This window comes from Muntiacus reevesi, chromosome 8 (genome assembly GCF_963930625.1).
Source record: "Muntiacus reevesi chromosome 8, mMunRee1.1, whole genome shotgun sequence".
In the NCBI taxonomy this organism is placed as follows: Eukaryota; Metazoa; Chordata; class Mammalia; order Artiodactyla; family Cervidae; genus Muntiacus; species Muntiacus reevesi.
Window position 1 is genome coordinate 69320427 of NC_089256.1, and position 21199 is coordinate 69341625.

The window sequence follows — 21199 nt, forward strand, 5'->3', positions numbered from 1 at the left end:
CTTCAGCACACAGCTGTCTTTATAGTCCAACTCACGTCTATACATGACTACTGGAAAAACCATAGCTTTGACCAGACAGACCTTTGTTGGTAAAGTAACGTTTCTGCTTTTTAATATGCTGTCTAGGTTGATCATAGCTTTTCTTCCAAGGTCATGGCAGCGGTCACCATCTGCAGTGATTTTCAGTTCACTTCAGTCGCTCAGTCGTGTCCGACTCTTTGCGACCCCATGAACCGCAGCACGCCAGGCCTCCCTGTCCATCACCAACTCCCAGAGTCCACCCAAACGTATGTCCATTGAATCGGTGATGCCATCCAACCATCTCATCTCATCCTCTGTCGTCCCCTTCTCCTTCCCCCAATCTTTCCCAGCATCAGGGTTTTTCCAGTGAATCAACTCTTTGCATCAGGTGGTCAAAGTATTGGAGTTTCAGGTTCTTCATCAGTCCCTCTAATGAACACCCAGGACTGATCTCCTTTAGGATGGACTGGTAGGATCTCCTTGCAGCCCAAGGGACTCTCAAGAGTCTTCTCCAACACCACAGTTCAAAAGCATCAATTCCTCGGTGCTCAGCTTTCTTTATAGCCCAACTCTCACATCCATACATGACCACTGGAAAAACCATAGCCTTGACTAGATGGGCCTTTTTTTGGCAAAATAATGTCTCTGCTTTTTAATATGCTGTCTAGATTGGTCATAACTTTCCTTCCAAGGAGTAAGTGTCTTTTAATTTCATGGCTGCAATCACCATCTGCAGTGATTTTGGAGCCCCCAGAAAATAAAGTCAGCCACTGTTTCCACTGTTTCCCCATCTATCGGCCATGAAGTGATGGGACCAGATGCCATGATCTTAGTTTTCTGAGTGTTGAGCTTTAAGCTAACTTTTTCACTCTCCTTTTTCACTTTCATCAAGAGGCTCTTTAGTTCTTCTTCACTTTCTGCCATAAGGGTAGTGCCATCTGCATATCTGAGGTTACTGATATTTTTTCCAGTAATCCTGATTCCAGCTTGTTCTTCATCCAGCCTGGCATTTCGCATGATATACTCTGCATTTAAGTTAAATAAGCAGGGTGACAATATACAGCCTTGATGTACTCCTTTTCCTATTTGGAACTAGTCTTTTGTTCCATGTCCATTTCTCACTGTTGCTTCTTGACCTACATACAGATTTCTCAGGAGGCAGATCCGGTGTTCTGGTATTCCCATCTCTTTAAGAAAGTTTCCACAGAAACTAACCTTACTCATGCTAATTTATTTATGGATCCATTTTAATATGTATTTTGCATCTGACAGGGCAACTCTCCTTAGAACCATTTTACTGACCCACCTGTCATTATGATGGGGTAAACAATGTCACCTTTCTGGAGCACAATGAATTACAAAGAAGTTGCAAAGTACACCATCCATCATGCTGGCACTAAGTAGGTTTTCAAAGTAGATCTCAGATATCACAAATGCTGTTTAGACTGTTACCAGAAAGCAAAAATTGGAAGCTTATACAAAACAGTCATATGATGAATGAACATGACAGCTCTTCAAAGAAAAAGGGTACGCCTCGTCTACAAATAACCTTGTCAAAAGCAAAAGTAGTGGGGAGCTTGGCTGGCAGTCAGACCAGAATAATTTAAGACCTTGATAATGGCTCTGCCTGATAGAAATTCATGCAAACACAATGTACTCAAAATCAAAAAGTAGGTATGCCTGTATCATCAGCAGCAACCTCTCAAGCTTAATTTGAATTAGGAAATATTCTGAAGAAACACGGAAAATTCACCATTATCCTATTCACTAGAATATATATGTTTCACTAATACACCCATCTAAAACATGCATATAAATTATATGCAAGCAATCCATATGCATATAAAATAATCACCAAGAAATGCTTTTGAAAATTATACTACTAATATAGTGATATAGTGTGAATTCAACAAATCAATATCAACATGAAGTGAAGTGGTTAGCTGTTCAGTTGTATCTGACTCTTTGTGACCCCCATAAACTGTAGCCCACCAGGCTTCTCTCTCAAATTATCCAGGCAAGAATAGTGAAGTGGGTAGCCATTCCTTTCTCCAGGGGATCTTTCTGACCCAGGGAGCTAACCTGGGTCTTCTGCATTGCAGGTGGATTCTTTATCATATGAGCCACCAGAGGGGTATATCCTTTATTTATATTATTTATATAAATTTTTAAATTATTATGTATTTAGTATAACAGATTTGAATTGCTAAAATAATTCTAAAAAATACTTATTACCAATGTTTTCATCTAATTTGCAGTTAATTTCTTAAATATGTTCTTCAAATACAAGATATTTGTTTTATCCATAATTGCATTTTAGTTCTTTTAATATTATTCCCTCCTATGTAGGCCCAATATTTCAAACATAGAATACATTTCTACATCTATAACTAACTTTATTTCTCCCTTTTAATAGCCATATTTTGAAGTTTCCAACATTTCTTTATTAAAAATGCTAGTTTCTCAAAAAATTCAAGTATAATTGATAATATTATATTAGTTTCATGTATACAACATAGTGATTCAGTATTTTTATAGATTATACATCATTTAAAGTCATTATAAAATATTGGCTATATTTCCTATGCTGTGCATCTTTTTAGCATATTTATTTTACACATAGTAGTTTATACTTATTAATCCCCTATCTTTCCCTTTCCTTTCCCTCTCCCCACTAGTAACCACTAGTTTGTTCTCGACATTTATTCGATTTTTTTTTCTGTTTTGTTATACTTATTCATTTTATTTTTTATATTCCACACATAAGTGATAAAATAATGTATTTGTCTTTCTCTGTCTGACATTTCATTAAGCCTAATACCCTCCAGGTCCATCCATGTTGTCTCAAATGGCAAAATTTCATTTTTTATGGCTGAGTAACATACCACTGTCTATGTGTTTGTGTGTATGTATAAAATAACATCTTTATGAACACTGGAATGGATATATATTTTCAAGTTAGTGTTTTTATTTTCTTCAAGTATATACTCAGAAGTGGAATTGCTTGGTCATATGGTAGCTCTATTTTTAGTTTTCTACATACTGTTTTAAGAACCTACATACTGTTTTAAATAGTGGCTGCACCAATTTACAGTCCCACCAAGAACGTAGGTTTCTATGACTTGTCACTTCACAAACAGCTCAGTACTTCCACAATTCCATGATGTATAACATATAAAAATATTGAATCACTATGTTGTATACCTGAAACTAATATAATATTATCAATTATACTTGAACTTTTTTGAGAAACTAGCATTTTTAATAAAGAAATGTTGGAAAATTCAAAATATGACTATTAAAAGGGAGAAATAAAGTGAGTTATAGATGCAATTGATAAGATGAATGTATAATAATCAGAGATATGATTACATATGAATACAGAAAACAATTCAATGTGTCCAGGGGATTGTTAGAGACATCCATACGGAGACAACAGACACAATTATAGTTCCATGACTTTTCCCTATCAGCTCAGTCAAGGAATAATGAATGTTTGCCAGAGGAAATTTAAAAGAAAATAAATGGGGGTTATTCCAAGGACCTTCTCGATCTTCTGGGATTTTATTATTGTTCTGTGTTTGGGATGTGCTTTGTTTAGTGAAGGAGATGACTCTGATATACTTTAATCAACTGGGATAAGGAGGAACCTGGGAATGTTGGGCTTTCCTTGTAGCTCAGCAGGTAAAGAATTCACCTGTAATGCGGGAGACCTGGGTTGGGAAGATCCCCTGGAGAAGGGAAAGGCTATCTACTCAAGTATTCTGGCCTAGAGAATTCCATGGTCCATGGAGTTGCAAAGAGTCTGACACGACTGAGTGACTTTCACTTACATGACTTTGGGAATCTGAGAGAAAAGCTGTGCATTAACTTTAGAATCTCAACTTAAGACCAAAGTTTCTGAACCAAAGAAAGAAAGCAAGCAGCCTCCTTCTATCTCTATTAATATGTGGGTACATTTCTATTATTGCCTATCAGAAATAGGATATAGTAATCAAGTCAAACCATGAGTCCTATACTAGAAATATTACACTTAATATTATGTTAACTTTTAATTAATAAAAAGACTTTCAAGATGGTGCTGCTTATGTGTAGTAGTTATGCTAAATGTCAAGGATGTTAAAACACAGAACAAAACCAGTGCTGAAGGATCAGTTAACTGCCTCTCCCCATAACACCCCCAAAAAATTAACAAAAAAATTTAGGAACAAGCCTTTATTTATGCAATGTAACTTTAAATGATTTAAATGAATCATCTTATTCTGACTTAATCATAAATTAGAATCTTAAAAAGCTGTGTCAATAATTAGCAGAAACATCATTTTATTCACACAAAATCTATGGAAGAAATTTCTAGCTTTATAAAGAAACTAAATGTGTTTATTAAAATGAGACTTTGATATGGATGGAAAATCTCCCTATAAAGGAAACTAGTGATCCCTTAAACGCTTGAGGTCTAACTGCTCTATTGTCCTTACAATAGGCTAAGCTCTGTCCGCCAAGATACACATCTATTAATTCAATTCTCACAAGAAGATTATGAAGCTGGGACCATTATTATCCCCATTTCAGAGATGAGAAAACTCAGCCCTAGATGCTTAATTACCAGTGATAATTGGAGATTTGAGAATTGAAACTAGTCCACGTGGCTCTAGAAGCTGTGCACCTAACCACAATGCCAGAAAAACACCCTAAAAAACAAAACAAAACAAACAAACAAACAAAAAACAGCTAACTTAGAAAGACTACAGTGAAAAATTCACACCTGGTCCCTTTTTCATGTATTTTCCATCATAAAGCCGAAACACTATATGCCAAATCTTAAATGTGTGAATAATCACATCAATTTTCCACTTGATTTCTTGTGTGCATGCACAATCTCAAAACACAACTGCCTCCATTTCTACTCTTTCTGTCCACATCAGTCTATTAAAACTCGCCTCTTTAGAACCAAAGAAGAAAATGAATTTGCAAAATGTGAATGACTCAGTCACACATTCAACACTTTTGAATTAAATTCTTCTAACATGTTTTCACTTTCCAAATATGACAAGGGTCAGGCAATCTAAATCTTCCTTCCCCTTTCCTGGCACCTCTATGCTGAGAACATTTAATGGTTACTTTGGTATGCTGTATCTTGCCAGTTAGTTCAATTTAGATGAAAGCTGTTGTTTTCTAATTTCATTTCACTGTAAATGACAGAGATAAATGGTCATATTACCTCGAGAATTCCATTGGCAGAATAGGCTGCGTATGAATATAGCAGGTCTTGGCTGCTCCGTTTTCTGGCTTCTTCAGCGCAAGGCTGGCCGTTAGGATGAAAGCACTGGCCACTGCTGACCAGAGTCACAGAGCTGGGAGAGAGACCTGGCAGGCTCAGCAGCACAGAGTAATTTACAAGCTGTACATCTTCTAGGCCCAAAGTGGCCCACTGAGTCTTAATCTTCTTTGAAATTTCCGTGTCATCTTCACTTTTGTACAGCTGCACCAAATTTCTGAAAGAAATTTAAAAAGCATATTCTTAAAAAAACAAAACAGGAAAATCTTTATTCTTTTGAGTTATGGTTGTTCCTATATGAACCATTATTAATAGATATGGAATATGAAAGATGAATGAGACAGGATGCCACACAAGAAACTCAGTTTGTAGAGGTGATGAGCTTGTACAGAAATTATACAAAATCAAAGCAGAATGAATTAAACTCTTAATTAAGAGCTAATAAAGGACTATGGAACTACCAAGAGGAGAGTAATCGATGACAACTAGTTCTTTTATTAGTTCTGATCCTTCTATTGACATCAGCATAATCTATTTAAAACTGGGCTCCAAAATGAGTAATCATGATGGTTGAGATAGTTATGTATTGAGGTTAACATAATTACATATAAAGCTATGTAATTAATACACAGCTATTGCTATTTAAAATGATTCAGAGGCAAATCTTGATATATATTGCATGCCAAATTATATGATGCTGTGAAAATGATGATATGCAATAAAATCAGTATATCCTGTTAAAGCCAACCACATATTGTCAAACCAATATGAAGTTAATTTTCATGTATTCTTGCTGTGTAGTCTATAAATTTATTTCTATACCTGTTCCAAGTCCATAGTAAGACTATTTTTGCTCATGACATCCTAGAAACCAGAAACAATGTGGTTAAAAAAAATGCATAGAACTTGGGAAAAAATGAGACATGGGAAATTAAAATTTAATAAAGTTAAAATTTAATAAAGTTTTGCTTTGTTTGGGGCTACAATATAAAAGAACCAGCTCTTTTTGGGTTTTGGCAAAAAAAAAATGTATCTATCTTCCTATAAACATTTCATTTCTATCTAAAATATTACTTAATAGTATGGATATTTTTTATTATTTTTGCCCATCACATTGTTTTTCTCAATTTAAGTCTCCAACTAATAAAAATAAATGGAAAAAAAATAAAAATAAAGTCTTTAAAAAAAAAAACAAACAAACAAAACCAGTCAATCCTAAGGGAAATCAACACTGAATATTCATTGTAAGGACTGAAGCTGAAACTTCAATATTTTGGCCACCTGATGTGAAGAGACAACTCATTGGAAGAGCCTCTGATTCTGGGAAAGACTGAGGGCAAGAGGAGAAGGGGGCAGCAAAGGATGATATGGTTGGCATCATCACCTCATTGGTCATGAGTCTGAGCAAACTCTGGGAGATAGTGAAGGACAGGGAAGCCTGGTAGGCTTTAGTCCATAAGGCCGCAAAGAGTTGGACATAACTTAGTGACTGAACAAGGGTACTTACCTTCTCCCAATTTTTGGCTTCTCTTTCATTTTCAAAGTCTTGTTTTATGATGAAATAAAGTTTTATAATCTTAATGTGCAATTTTGGAGGTTTTTAGTTTCTCATTTCTATTGAACAGAACATATGGTGCCATACTCTGGCCACAGTATGGTGTCATTTGCTCCAGAAAGCCTTTGTGTACATGCTTTTTTTTTAATACAATGTAATGGTTTGCACATTTTTCTGAATCTTTTCAAACCTGAGGTAATGAAGTTATTTTCATAAAAGATTTAAAGAACTAAGTTTTTCACATTTCAGTGTTTACCTGGAATATTTATGTGTGTGTGTGTTGTGGTAGAAATGCATGCAATATTACCCAATATTATTTTTTGTGTATGAATAATCATCTTGGTTCCCATTGCTACATTCTTCACTCATGTGCAGTGACAATTCTTTCATTTATATATATACTTCTACATGTCTTTGGGTCTGACCAGGCTCCTTAGCCAATTCCATTCATCTTTTTGATCCATCTTCATAGCAATATTCCATTTAAATCATTATTACCTTAAAATATGGCTCAATATTCAGAATGGCAAGTCCTCTAATTGTTAATCCTCAAGAACATTTTCATTATTTTTTCTCTCCCATATTAATATTAAAATTATATGTATCAATTTCCATATCGAGATTATGATTAGAACTACATTAAAACTTGAGCATCTAAATCCCCTATGTGCTAGATATGAAGCCTTTATAAGGACTTATTACTATTCCTATAACATCCAAGAGGGAAATAATCTGGATAAACAGTTAAGAATTAGGACCCAAATCCTACTTCTTCCACACTTACTTTATAGATATTTGTTCAATATTTATTGATATACCATGCTACACATTATCTCTACCTGATAGAGATTATCTTAACAAACTCTTGCATACTATGGTGGTTAGCTGGATTTAAAGGAACATGTATTATAGTACTCTGAATACCACTATATCAACATAACAAATATGTACCCTGAATATATTAACAAAGCTTTGTTATACACAGTTATAAAAATATCAGCCTTAGAAAATGATTGAAGAAATATTTCCTAATAAGTATTTCCTAACATTCCAAATAATTAAGCTAGTAAATACCTCTTCAAAGTCAATCTTCCTAATATCAACTTTTGATTCTTTTTTAATTTAAACATAATTTAAAATTAATCAAGTTGTTTTAAATTTATTTTAAATTTATCAAATTGTTTATATGAGTCTTGTTTCATGCACCATTCCCCTTGAAAAAAGATTTAAGGAAGCTATGAGTTCTGTGTTCTAAAATTATGTAACCTTTAAATCTAAATTGTTTCACATAAATTAGTTTTATTGATACCAATGGTTGGTTCAAATGATTCTATCTACTAATCATTCTAAATCCCTCAGAATGTTAAAATGCCCAAGTTTTGAGAATTTACAGTTTTCTGAACTTCCCCCTCAAAATATTTTGAGATACATGGTGAACAGTTCTGTTATAATTAGGCAGTTTGCTATATTCAAAGGGAAATATTATTAAGTAATTAACTTCAAAATAATCTCAATTTACTAATTTCAGAGAAAGCTGAAAAATTAGGAGTGTGTCACCTAAAATCACAGAGAATTTGAGAGAAACTTTTGCTCTGCTTTAATTTTTAAAATAAGAGTTTCCATGGGCCAATAGTTTTGGCAGGAAGCATAATGAACTGTGATGCCTGAGACTTGAATTTGGAAGTAGGCTTGGCATTAGTGTTTCATTGGCCAGTAGAGACTGGAAATGGGAGGATTATGGCTTTGCTAGACAAAATTCTGTTTATATCAATGTTCAACACCTGCTACTGCATGAGCCGCAGAGCAACACTGGTGTTAGAATTGGAAGAAGCGATGCGTGTAGTATTCCTAGTATAAGGGGGAGTGCCAAGATTCTACTGTAAATGAGCAGGGAGAGAAAAACCTCCAAAGAAACACACTCACAATACACAGAAAACAAACAGCACATTTACTAATGTCCACCGAGATTTTCTTATGAGCATGTACAATAACATATACACACACTCATATTTGTATCAGTTCAATATTTTGCACATACTAATAAGTCAAAAGTTTCTTTAAAGTTAATTTGACTTGGTATTCACTGTAGTACAATTCTCAGAATCATGCACTGTATGTGCCCAGTAAATTTCACGACGCTACAGCATGGACTGACTTTATCTCAATTTTGCTTTAGAAATATTAAGACTAAAATGCATGGCATAGCTATATCACACATGATAGCAAGAAATCAAGTGGTTAGGAGGGTAAAGGATCATCCCCTCACCTTCCTCACCAGCCAGCCCCTAACATCATGCCAAACAAAGCATGACTGTGTGCCCAACTCCTTTCTTCCTTCTAAAATGCTGAATCAACAGTAAATCATGTACTGAATGTCTACTATAGTGACTGAAAACAGTGTGCATAATCAACTCGCAAAAAGATCCTCATGTATCTACTGTTACCACTTTACAAATAAGAAATTTGAGGGTCAGGTAATATAACTAAGTTGTATAATGTCCCGGATTAGGTAAGTCAGATTTCTTCCCCACTACACTGTATTTTAGATTTCCACACCATTTAGAAAGAGCAGATAGTCTTCCAAACTTTGATGCTTTCCCAAAGTAATAAAAATGTAGAGTGTTATAAAGAATAATATTTGGGTAAAGCAATTAAAAATTGGATGGTGTGAGGTTAGAGGAAAATGGCCTCTATGTTCATGACAAAATAAGACTTAGGGAAATCACAGTAACTATTTTCAGAATACAGAAGCCCCAAGTTCAGAGTTTGAGAACCATCTGAAAGAAAAAAAAAGCAAAAACCTGCTTATTATATATCATATTGAAAAAAAAGCTGTCGCAGAAGTATATTAACTGAAAGAGACCTTAATACCTCCTCATGATCAAGGAGAACATGGAGCATAGCTGTCTGCTTTGCAAATTATGGAAGGCACACAGATGATCACCACGCACTACGCTTGGTGACCTCCAGTTAAATACCAGCATAAAGCTGGTGGTCAATACTCAATTCATTAATTTAACTGGATATGACAAAACTAGTAAGATAAGCTTGACTAAAATCTAGGAAACACAGAAATAAACTGCCAATACATCTGTTACTACCTGAATTAAAAAAAAATTTTTTAAGGGTCTAGTAGTATAACTCCTCATCTTTCATTCCTTACACACATTTATATAGGAAATAATTTCATCCCTGGTTAATACTGTGTGCATTTTGGACTGTATATTGTAGTATCTCATGATGAAGCATTTAAAAATATGTTTTAGAAAGAAGAAATGTGAACAAAATGAAGGCTAATGCAAGGCATGAAAGCTAATAAGCTTTTACAGAATGCACCATCCCTACACAAGAATGTTACTGTTCACAGTACCTGACTTTAGAGACTCTTTCTAGTTTTTATGGAAAATAGTTGTCAAAGGTCACTTTCCAATTAAGTCACCTTATTTATCTAAACTAAATCTAAAAGTTAATTCACAAAATAAACAAGTTAATCCAATTAGTATGACAGTATAAGTCTTCAATATCATCTGTTTGTTCTCTAGTGAAAATGGCATAAACTTGGGTGGTACTAAAAATTAACATGGATTCTTGGTTTTGGAGAAGGAAATGGCAACCCACTCCAGTATCCTTGCCTGGGAAATCCCATGGACAGAGGACTGTAGAGTGGGCTACAGTCCATGGATTGGCAAGAGTCAGACATGACTTAGCAACTAAACCACCAACTGTATAATTCAATGAATAAATATTGGGAGAAGCATACTCCATTTCAAGAAGATCATAATAAAAATGACTGATCTCCATGCTTCAGAATAAGCATTTTTACTGAGAATATTTTAAAGAACCTGAAACACCAACATGATTCCTTATTCTTGCCATTAACACAAAATCATCAATGTATTTCACTAAACTAAAAAAACAGTCCATGGAATTGTCCAGGTTAGAATAAGGAAGTGAGTAGCCTTTCCCTTCTCCAGGGCATCTTCCCAACCCAGAGATCAAACCCAGGTATCCCACGTTGCAGATGGATTCTTTACCAGTTGAGTCACAAGGGAAGTCTAAGAATACTGGAATGGGTAGCCTACCCTGTCTCCAGCAGATCTTCCTGACTCAGGAATTGAACTGGGGTCTCCTGCATTGCAGGTGAATTCTTACCAACTGAGCTATCAGGGAAGCCCTAGTAAGTGGAAACCACAGCAAATAATCGGCAATTTTTTTTTAACTAATATACTGTTAAGACTACACTGAAAATATATTGTTGATACTTATTTTCATTTATTTTACAGTATAGCAAATTAAATCTTTAGTACAGCAAGGTCGACTAAAATGATAACATTATATAATGAGGGTAATTAATATACTGATATTTTAAAAATAATTTATAGATGTTATTTTTCTGTGACACTACAAATACATTAAAGCTATCGTCAGCACAAAGAATGATAATTTCTACATGAGGACAATAATCAGATCAGTAAGAATTTGTGTTATTTGTCACTGTTAATCAAGACTACCTTTCATGAGCATATTCATTTCAGCACTCAAGAGTGAAATCTTCTCTATTAAATGATATGCATTGCATGATAAACTACATAAATCATGAGAAAAACAACTACTAATATGGCCATCTTTATGAACTGCATTGAAATCAATCTGTAGAGATATTTGGTCATTAGAAGTCATAACAGTATGGAAGCACAAATGAAAAATGAAAAGTAAATGTTAAAATGATAGAAAATTAGAGTTATGACAAGAAAAACATACTGCAAACTGAGATATTTGAATAAGCTGTCATTTAGAAGCTTCATCTCTGCTATATACATGAAGAAAGAAGAAAAGAGGCTTATTGCTAGAGAAGAAATGAGCAGCATTGATGGTGATATTTCTGACATACTTCATCTACTGAACCTCATGGATAATCCGGTATAATTTGGACAACCAACTGTCAACAAAAGATTGGTAGAGGGTAGTGGGTATGGGTGGGGAGAGACAGTCGCTTTGAGAGGAGGAGAACAGAGTAAAGATACTGGATTCCGAATTCAGTAAAAGAGGGCTTACATTTTTGGCTTTTGCATATAAGCTATATGACCTTGCACATATCAATATCTTTTGAGCCTCAATTTCCAGACTGTAATCTGTTGAATAGTAACATGTTACCTTTTTATTTCTTTTGAGAGCATTAAATACATATGTAAAGGGCTTAGCACAGTCTCTAGAACCTCCAGGGATATAATAAAGGTTACATTACTTTCCCTTTTTCCTTTCCTAAATGATCTGTCCCAAGTACTGAAATAAGAATAACAGTATCTACTTTAGTATGAACTACTTCAGAATACCTACCTGGATTTAATTTGATTCACAGTTGAAACTATTAAGCCCTATTTGTCATCTTTCTCTTCTTCTGAGTAAATTCATGATATTTTAATATACTGTCACACATTTGAATTCTAAACACTGAATTCAATTTTTCATATTTTCTTTCTTTCCTACAGATCATTAACAGTTTAAAAAAAGGAACACAATGAAAAAGCTAAATTTAGAAGGTGCTCAGATTATTGCTTACCTATTCTTCAAAGAAAAATTAAAATCATCTCTCAAAGTTTTTATTTTTTATTAGGCAATTAATGCATATTTACTGGAGAAAAAAATAGAAAACATAGACAAGCAAAATTTAACAAAAGAATATAAGAAAATAATCCCAATAGGAAAATGCTCTCCTGGAAATAAAGCACGGTATTACCTTTGGTAATATTGAGCTCACAATTCAAATGCTTTTTAAAATAAATACTCATAATAGTCACAGCACTTACAGTGTTACCACTACCAACATTTTCTGAGAGCTTAGTGCCAGTCATTGTTTTAGGTGGTTTATATCCACATATTTTTTTTTTTTCACATCATATTTATACATGCAATTTAAAATTAAATTAAAATGGGCCTAGGAAAGAATGAGGATAATTCCCAAGTTTCAAGTGAGAATATCTAGAAATTTGTTCTCTACCTTGACATAAGCCAAATAGCTCAATATAGAGATGTCAGTTAATGAAAGATGGCAGAGCAAGCTGACAGCATCAAGTCTGGAAGACAGAGGAGTAAGCACATTTTCAGAGAATTGTACTCTTTCTTGTAAGAACAGAAATGGTGAACATTTCTTGGTTGAAGATGTGTGTAGGTTGGTACCACTGAATGAATACTGATGATGCTAATACAATTGAAGAAGGCTAATATGTTCCCAGGGCTTTCCTGGTGGCTCAGACAGTAGTCTGCCTGCAAACTGGGAGACCTGGGTTTGATCCCTGGGTCAGGAAGATCCCCTGGAGAAGGAAATGTCAACCCACTCCAGTATTCTTGCCTGGGAAATCCCATGGACAGAGGGGCCTGGCGGGCTACAGTCCACGGAGTCTCAAAGAGTTGGACATGACTGAGCGACTAATACTTTCATTAATATGCTCTCAGATAAAGGAAAACAAAAACACAGAGAATAGTACTCTCATCACTGAATATCTACTATGCACAAAGAAATTTTAAAGCTTCCATCTGGCAAAATCTGGCCAAAATATCTTAACGTCTTTGGCAGTTGGTCAAATCTCACTTTGTACTATCCCATGCATATTTTTTTGGACTTTGTCACTAGATACCTATTTTTATTCTCACATTCATTCACCCCCTACTCAAATAACCAGTGAGTGTCTATTGTATGGCAGCTTTGTGTGTGCTACAAGTAAGAAGTTAAACCAAAGAGACAAAACTTCCTGATCTCTAGTTAAGTGAAGTAGGCTTTAAAACTCACAGAACAAAATTTGAAAGTACAAATAAAATATTCAAATTCACGGAGTTGGAAATTTTAACAAATTTCTCTCAATAACTAATAGAATAAGCCGAAAAAGAAAAGTTAGGGAATAGATGGCCAGAATAATTTTAAAAATTGACCAATATAACATACACAGAAAACCATATCCCATAACTTTCTAAGTGCACATGGCACATTTATCGGATCCCCATATGGTAGACCATAAAAAGTGAGTCTCAACAAACTTCAAAACACTAAAATAATACAGACTCTTTGTTCTGAACACAGTGGAGTTAGGCTAGAATTCAATAACAAAAATATAAGCAGAAACTCCAGCATCAAGTTTGGAAATTATATAATTTGGAAATTATATAATTCTAAGTAATCAACAAGTTAAAGATAAAATTAAAATTGGGAATATGTTTAAATGAGTGATAAAGAAAACAGAAATAGCAATATTTTTGGGAAGCAGTAAAGCAGTGCTTAGAAAAAAACATATTGCCTTAAACAAGTATGTAAGAAAACAAAGTCAATGATTTAACTTCAATTTCAAAACTTTAGAAAAATACAGCAAAATAAACTCAAATGAAATTTAAAAGAAGGAAATAATAAAAATAAGAGCAAAATGATTGAAATAGAAAAAAATGTATTGGAGAAAACATCCCATGAGCTCTCTGATAAGCATTTTGGCTATTTTTTACTACATCACATGAGTTTTTAATAGACATTCTTTTAATGAATATACTTTAATTATATACTATGGAATATTTACATATCACATGAACATTATTTAATATTTGTAATCCATTTACATAATGCATGAAGTACATAATACATGGAACAACTATAAAGTATGCTTCATTTTATCCTAAAAATTTAGCCAGCAAAGAAGTGAAATATACATAGTTTTCAGAAACTTGGTCAGGCTACTCATTAAACATAGTTAACACAAATATCCCCCTGCCCTTTCATTAGTCTTCATCATTTTTGTGATTTCTATATACACAAATTGTGATTCAGTTTCTCTTATTAGCCAGTGGGTTTGGAATTTCCTAATGAACTCCAATGTAGACAAAGACGGAAACGTAATAGAAGAAAACATGTAATTATTTAGAGCCCATTATTCCAAATCCTTGTTTTAATTCTTGAAATATGGGCACACGCTTATTTTCATAAAGGTTCATGGCTGCCCTTGGCCACATAATGTTTAAATTGGTATATAGTTAAAAAGAGAGCTCTGGTTTTTCTTATAGTCACTCACTGATCTTTTCATAGCCATAATCATGTTACATAATTATAATGAACTCTGTTAAGGTAACTGTGAGAAATAAGTACCAACCAAGCAACTTCTGTTAATTTTCACCTTTAGCATTACTTTTCCTGAATGGCCAGCAGACTATTTTTAGAGTCTTTAAAAATATACACACATATTTCCAAATTAAGTCATGTTGTTTGGGAATACTTGAACTAATTTTCTGCCCATATGAAATTAACAGAACAAAAACATTCCATTTGAGTCCTAAGCAAGAAAGTCATGCAAAGCAGAGTTGCTTCTTTTGCTTGTTATTTTTAGAAAAACAAAGCTTCTATGAGGACAGCAAACCGGAAATGTGCACAGGCTGTTGCTGGGCAGATTTCCCTCGATCTCTCTCTCAGAGAACTGAAATGTCCTTTCTGCTATACTGTTCTAGACCTCTCTCTGCAGGTTTAGGCTATATGTACCATGTTGGGCTGTATTCAACATATGTGTAAACAGAGAGATATGAAGGGAACAAAATTGTTCTGATTTTTTTCTGAATTCAATTATATTGTAGAAAATACAAACTAACAATATATAAAATACCTAAAGTGTGTATGAATCAACATTTGGTGTTCCTATATCTTGTATTTTATTAACATTCAGAATCAGAAGTTTTAAAAAATCCAGAATTTCTGATTCTTCTTTTTTCTCCTTTTGCTTCTGATCACATCTTTTAATTTAAAGATCTGATATCACTGGTCTAGAATTTCCGCTTCTGAAGGAGTTCCTCTTCTGAAGGAGTTCCTCTTCCTCTTCTGAAGAAGACGATGGAGGATGCCTGGCTATTTTAGACAAAGCATGAGCAATTCAGTTCACTGTGTACCTCAGTCCCTAGTACTCTAGCATTTTATGTTACATTATCTAGTTGGCCCAAGTAGGGTTTTTAGTTTTTTGACCCCTCTTCCTAAAATATATACTCTAGAAAGGAAGCAACTGTAAATAATTTATCTACCTTTCCATGAACTCTTTAACTCTTTGCAACTATTTGCATTTACCTTTAAACAAAGTGGTGTGGTTTGGTTTTTTTTAATACTCTCTTAAGGCCTCATTAAGTCTGAGGCAATTCATTTTATTTCCTGTAAACTAATGGCACCGACAAGTATGCTAAAGAAAATGGCCACAGCAAAATCTAATTTTGTTTTAATATTAATGACATTGGTATACATGAAAAGATGAGGGAATGGCAATCAGGATATGTAATATTCATAAGTGGCCATCTTTTTCATATGACTACACTTATACTATTTCTTGTCAAACTAAAAAGCAAGAAAGAATGTTAAAAATCAGATAAGAAGTCATGCAGCACACTTGTGACAGATTATAGGCAGGCTGGAAGATGCATTTAAGTTATCTTTGGGAAAGATGATTACAAATTGGCACTAAAATTATTCATCCATTAAGGATCAACTGACATGTCATCATGTCATAGAAATTCATAGAAAAGAAATCATTCTATTTAGAGACAATTCCATTGAGTCTACACTTCTCTCCAGGAATATGTTTATTACCAATTAGCCTGTCTGACTAAACCAGTCCTCATGGTCTTACTACCTAGCCTATATCCAAAAATTTATTTTAATTATAAAACTTCAGGAGCAGATTGAGAGATTGTTTGGAATTTTTTCAATGGGATGAGAGTGGAATGGCCTGTATGCAAAAAATCAAGAACTGAATTGAATCAGAGGTATGCAGACAAACATATTACTTCTAAGAATGAGTGAGGTCATCAACTAAAATGACTTTTGACCCAGTAGTTAGAGGGCATTACTTGCAGAATACCTGAGGCTAGAATTCTCTAAGCATCTTTATGGAAGCCTGAGAGGTGGCCACAGCCTGATGATAAGAAACATAACATTGGACAATGCAAAAACCCAGGTAAGCAGTCAATTGTCTGATAATTAGATTCCAGGTAGCAAGACTCCTGCATGACTTTATAAATCTGGAACAGTCTTCAGTCTCAAAGTAGAGAAGACTAAAAAATACAAGACAAAAGAAAAAAATGCCACGAGAGCAAAGACTAAATGATGCATCAAGACTATGATTGAAGAACTGGAGTTTTATTAGAGGAAATATACATAATATTAACATGGGAGAAATGCAAACATATTTTGATGATACTTCTCTAATTATTGATGGACTAGCACAAGTAATAATGATAATTTATTGATATGTATTTCAACAGTACACAGAAACAGAAATGAGGAAATTGAGATTCAGAAAGATTGTGAGAAAGCTAATTCAAAAAGGTACAAGCACCCCAAAGCTCACTGCAGGATTATTTACAATAGACAAGTAATAGAAGCAAGCTAAATATCCACAGACAGATGGTAAAGAAGATGTAGTGTGTACGTATACATATACACACCCATATATACATACACACACACATAAACAATACAATATTACTCAGCCATAATGAAGGAAATAATGTTATATGCAGCCACACTGATGGACCTAAAGATCATCATATTAAGTGAAGTCAAAGACAAATATCATATGATATCACTTATAGGTGAAATCTAAAAAATGACACAAAGAACCTATTTACAAAACATAAACAGACTCATACACAAAGAAATAAACTTATGACTATCAAGAAGATAGAGGGGTTGTAGGGGGATAAATGAGGAGTTTGGGATTAACAGAGACGCGCACACACGTGTGCTCAGCCACATGCACGTTGTTAATGTGCTGCACTCAGAATGTCAGCAGATTTGGAAAACTCAGCAGTGGCCACAGAGATGCTGTGGCAAACCAAGCCATAACAGCTAGACCTGGACATGGAGCAACGGACTGGTTCAAAACAGGGAAAGGAGTATGTGAAGGCTGTATATTGTCACCCAGCTCATTTAACTTCTATACAGAGAGAAGTGAGGTGAAAGTCACTCAGTCATCCAACTCTTTGCAACTCCATGGACTATCCAGTCCATGGAATTCTCCAGGCCAGAATATTAGCATGGGTAGCTGTTCCCTTCTCCAGGTGATCTTCCCAACCCAGGGATCAAAGCCAGGTCTCCCACATTGCAAGTAGAGTCTTTACCAGCTGAGCCACCAGGGAAGCCCTATATGCAGAGTTCAGTTCAGTTGTTTCTCAGTTGTGTCTGATTCTTTGTGACCGCATGGATTGCAATATGCCAAGCCTCCCTGTCTGTCATCAACTCCTGGAGTTTACTCAAACTCATGTCCATTGAGTCGGGATGCCATCCAACCATCTCATCCTCTGAGTACATCATGCAAAAAATGCTGGGCTGGATGAAGCTAAGCTGGAATCAAGTTTTCAAGGAGAAATGCTGATAACCTCAGATATGTGGATGATACCATCCTTATGGCAGAAAGCGAAGAGGACTAAAGAACCTCTTGATGAAGGTAAAAGAGGAGAGTGAGAAAGCTGGCTTGAAACTCAATATTCAAAAAACTACGATCACAGCATACAGTACTGTCATTTCATGGCAAATAGATGGGGAAACAATGGAAACAGACTTTATTTTATTGGGCTCCAAAATCACTACAGATGCTGCTTGCAGTCATGAACCTACTCCATGGAGGAAGCCATGACAAACCTCAGTTAGTTCATTTCAGTTCAGTCACTCAGTCGTATCCGACTCTTTGCAGCCCCATGAATCGCAGCACGCCAGGCCTCCCTGTCCATCACCAACTCCCAGAGTTTACTCAAACTCATGTCCATCAAGTTAGTGATGCCATCCAGCCATCTCATCCTCTGTCGTCCTCTTCTCCTCCTGCCCCCAATCCCTCCCAGCATCAGGGTTTTTTCCAATGAGTCAACTCTTCGCATGAGGTGGCCAAAGTACTGGAGTTTCAGCTTCAGCATCAGTCCTTCCAATGAACACCCAGGACTGATCTCCTTTAGGATGGACTGACTGGATCTCCTTGCAGTCCAAGGGACTCTCAAGAGTCTTCTCCAACACCACAGTTCAATAGCATCAATTTTTCGACACTCAGCTTTCTTCACAGTCCAACACTCACAGCCATACATGACCACTGGGAAAACCATAGCCTTGACTAGATGGACTTTTGTTGGCAAAGTAATGTCTCTGCTTTTTAATATGCTGTCTAGGTTGGTCATAACTTTACTTCCAAGGAGTAAGCGTCTTTTAATTTCATGGCCGAAATCACCATCTGCAGTGATTTTGGAGCTCCCCAAAAATAAAGTCTGACACTGTTTCCACTGTTTCCCCATCTATTTCCTATGAAGTGATGGGACCAGATGCCATGATCTTAGTTTTCTGAATGTTGAGCTTTAAGTCAACTGTTTCACTCTCCTCTTTCATCAATAGGCTCTTTAGTTCTTCTTCACTTTCTGCCATAAGGGTGGTATCATCTGCATAGCTGAGGTTATTGATATTTCTCCTGACATTCTTGATTCCATCTTGTGCTTCTTCCAGCCCAGCATTTCTCATGATGTATTCTGCATATAAGTTAAATAAGCAGGGTGACAATATACAGCCTTGACATACTCCTTTTCCTACTTGGAATTGGTCTGTTGTTCTGTGTCCAGTTCTAACTATTGCTTCCTGACCTCCATACAGATTTCTCAAGAGGCAGGTCAGGTGGTCTGGTATTCCCATCTCTTTCAGAATTTTCCACAGTTTATTGTGATCCACACAGTCAAAGGCTTTGGCCTAGTCAATAAAGCAGAAATAGATGTTTTTCTGAACTGCTTTTTTGATGATCCAGAGGATGTTGGCAATTTGATCTCTGGTTCCTCTTCCTTTTCTAAAACCGGTTTGAACATCTGGAAGTTCACGGTTCACATAGCATATTAAAAAGCAGAGACATTACTTGGCTGACAAAGGTCTGTACAGTCAAATCTATGGTTTTTTCAGTAGCCATGTATGAATGTGAGAGTTGGACTATAAAGAAGGCTGGGTGTTGAGAATTGATGTTTTAGAACTGTGTGTTGGAAAAGACTCTTGAGAGTTTCTTGGACTGCAAAGAGATCAAACTCGTCAATCCTAAAGGAAATCAATCTTGAATATTCATTAGAAGGCCTGATGCTGAAGCTGAAGCTCCAATAGTTGGGCCATCTGATGTGAAGAGTTGACTCATTAGAAAAGACTTTGATGGTTGGAAAGATTGAAGGTTGGAGGAGAAGGGGATGATAGAGGACGAGATGGTTGGATGGCATCATCGACTCAATGGACATGAGTTTGATCAAGTTTCAGAAGATGATGAAGGTCAAGGAAGCCTGGAATGTTCCAGTCCCTGGGATCACAAAGAGTGGGACACAAATGATCAACTGAGCAGCAACAACAGTCAGTTCAGTCTTGTGTGACTCTTTGCGACCCTACGGACTATAGCCTGCCAGGCTTCTCTGTCCAAGGGACTATCTAGGCAAGAATACTGGAGTGAGTTGCCATGCCCTCCTCCAGGGGATCCTCCTGACCCAGGGATGGATCTCAGGTCTCCTGCATCTTCTGCATCGCAGGCAGATTCTTTACCTCTTTGCCACTAGGGAAGCCTTAAGGCAGACACACTACTATATGTAAAATAGGTAAACAACAAGGACTTACTCTATAGCACAGGGAACTATACTCAATATCTTGTAGTAATCTATAATGGAAAAGAATCTGAAATATAATATATGTATGTATCTATCTATATGTATGTGTATAACTCAATCAATTTGCCATACACTTGAATTAACACAACATTATAAATTAACTATGCTTCAAAAAATATAAATACGTCAAACAAAGCTCTAAAAAATGAAAGACTAAACCAGAAACTTTCATATCTCCTCTAAATGGTGTTTCACCTCAGAGACTGTGATGGTGATTTGACTGATGGTAAATAATCTGCCTGTAATCAAAGGACCCTGGTTTAATTCCTGAGTCTGGAAGATCCCCTGGAGAAGGGATAAGCTACCCACTCCAGTATTCTTGGGCTTCCCTGGTGGCTCAGATAGTAAAGAATCTGCCTTCAATGCGGGAAACCTGGGTTCAATCCCTGGGTTGGGAAAATCCCCTGGAGGAGGGCATGGCAACACTCTCCAGTATTCTTGCCTAGAGCATCCCCATGGACAGAGGAGCCTGGTGGGCTACAGTTCACGGGGTCTCAAAGAGTTGTACATTACTAAGTGACTAAGCAGAGCAACATACAGATGTCAAGTAACTTCAACTTGGGAAGAAGAGAGTCATAGTCACTGGGAACCACTTAATGAGCTTAATTATAAGAAAACACTATCTGAACTATTATCTAAAGTTGCATGCAACATGTAAAGAATTAGCCAATCCTGTT

General features: G+C 35.6%; 1 protein-coding gene across 6 annotated transcripts in view; it reads right to left on the reverse strand.

The window, feature by feature from the left end:
* NAALADL2 (N-acetylated alpha-linked acidic dipeptidase like 2) overlaps positions 1–21199 on the reverse strand; it is a 1500734-nt gene that overhangs the window by 685326 nt on the left and 794209 nt on the right. For all 6 annotated transcript variants that reach the window (XM_065942422.1, XM_065942425.1, XM_065942424.1 and 3 more), the window contains one exon: positions 5243–5516. In XM_065942422.1, the coding sequence (XP_065798494.1) occupies positions 5243–5516 (274 nt within the window). The remainder of the gene's footprint in view (positions 1–5242; positions 5517–21199) is intronic.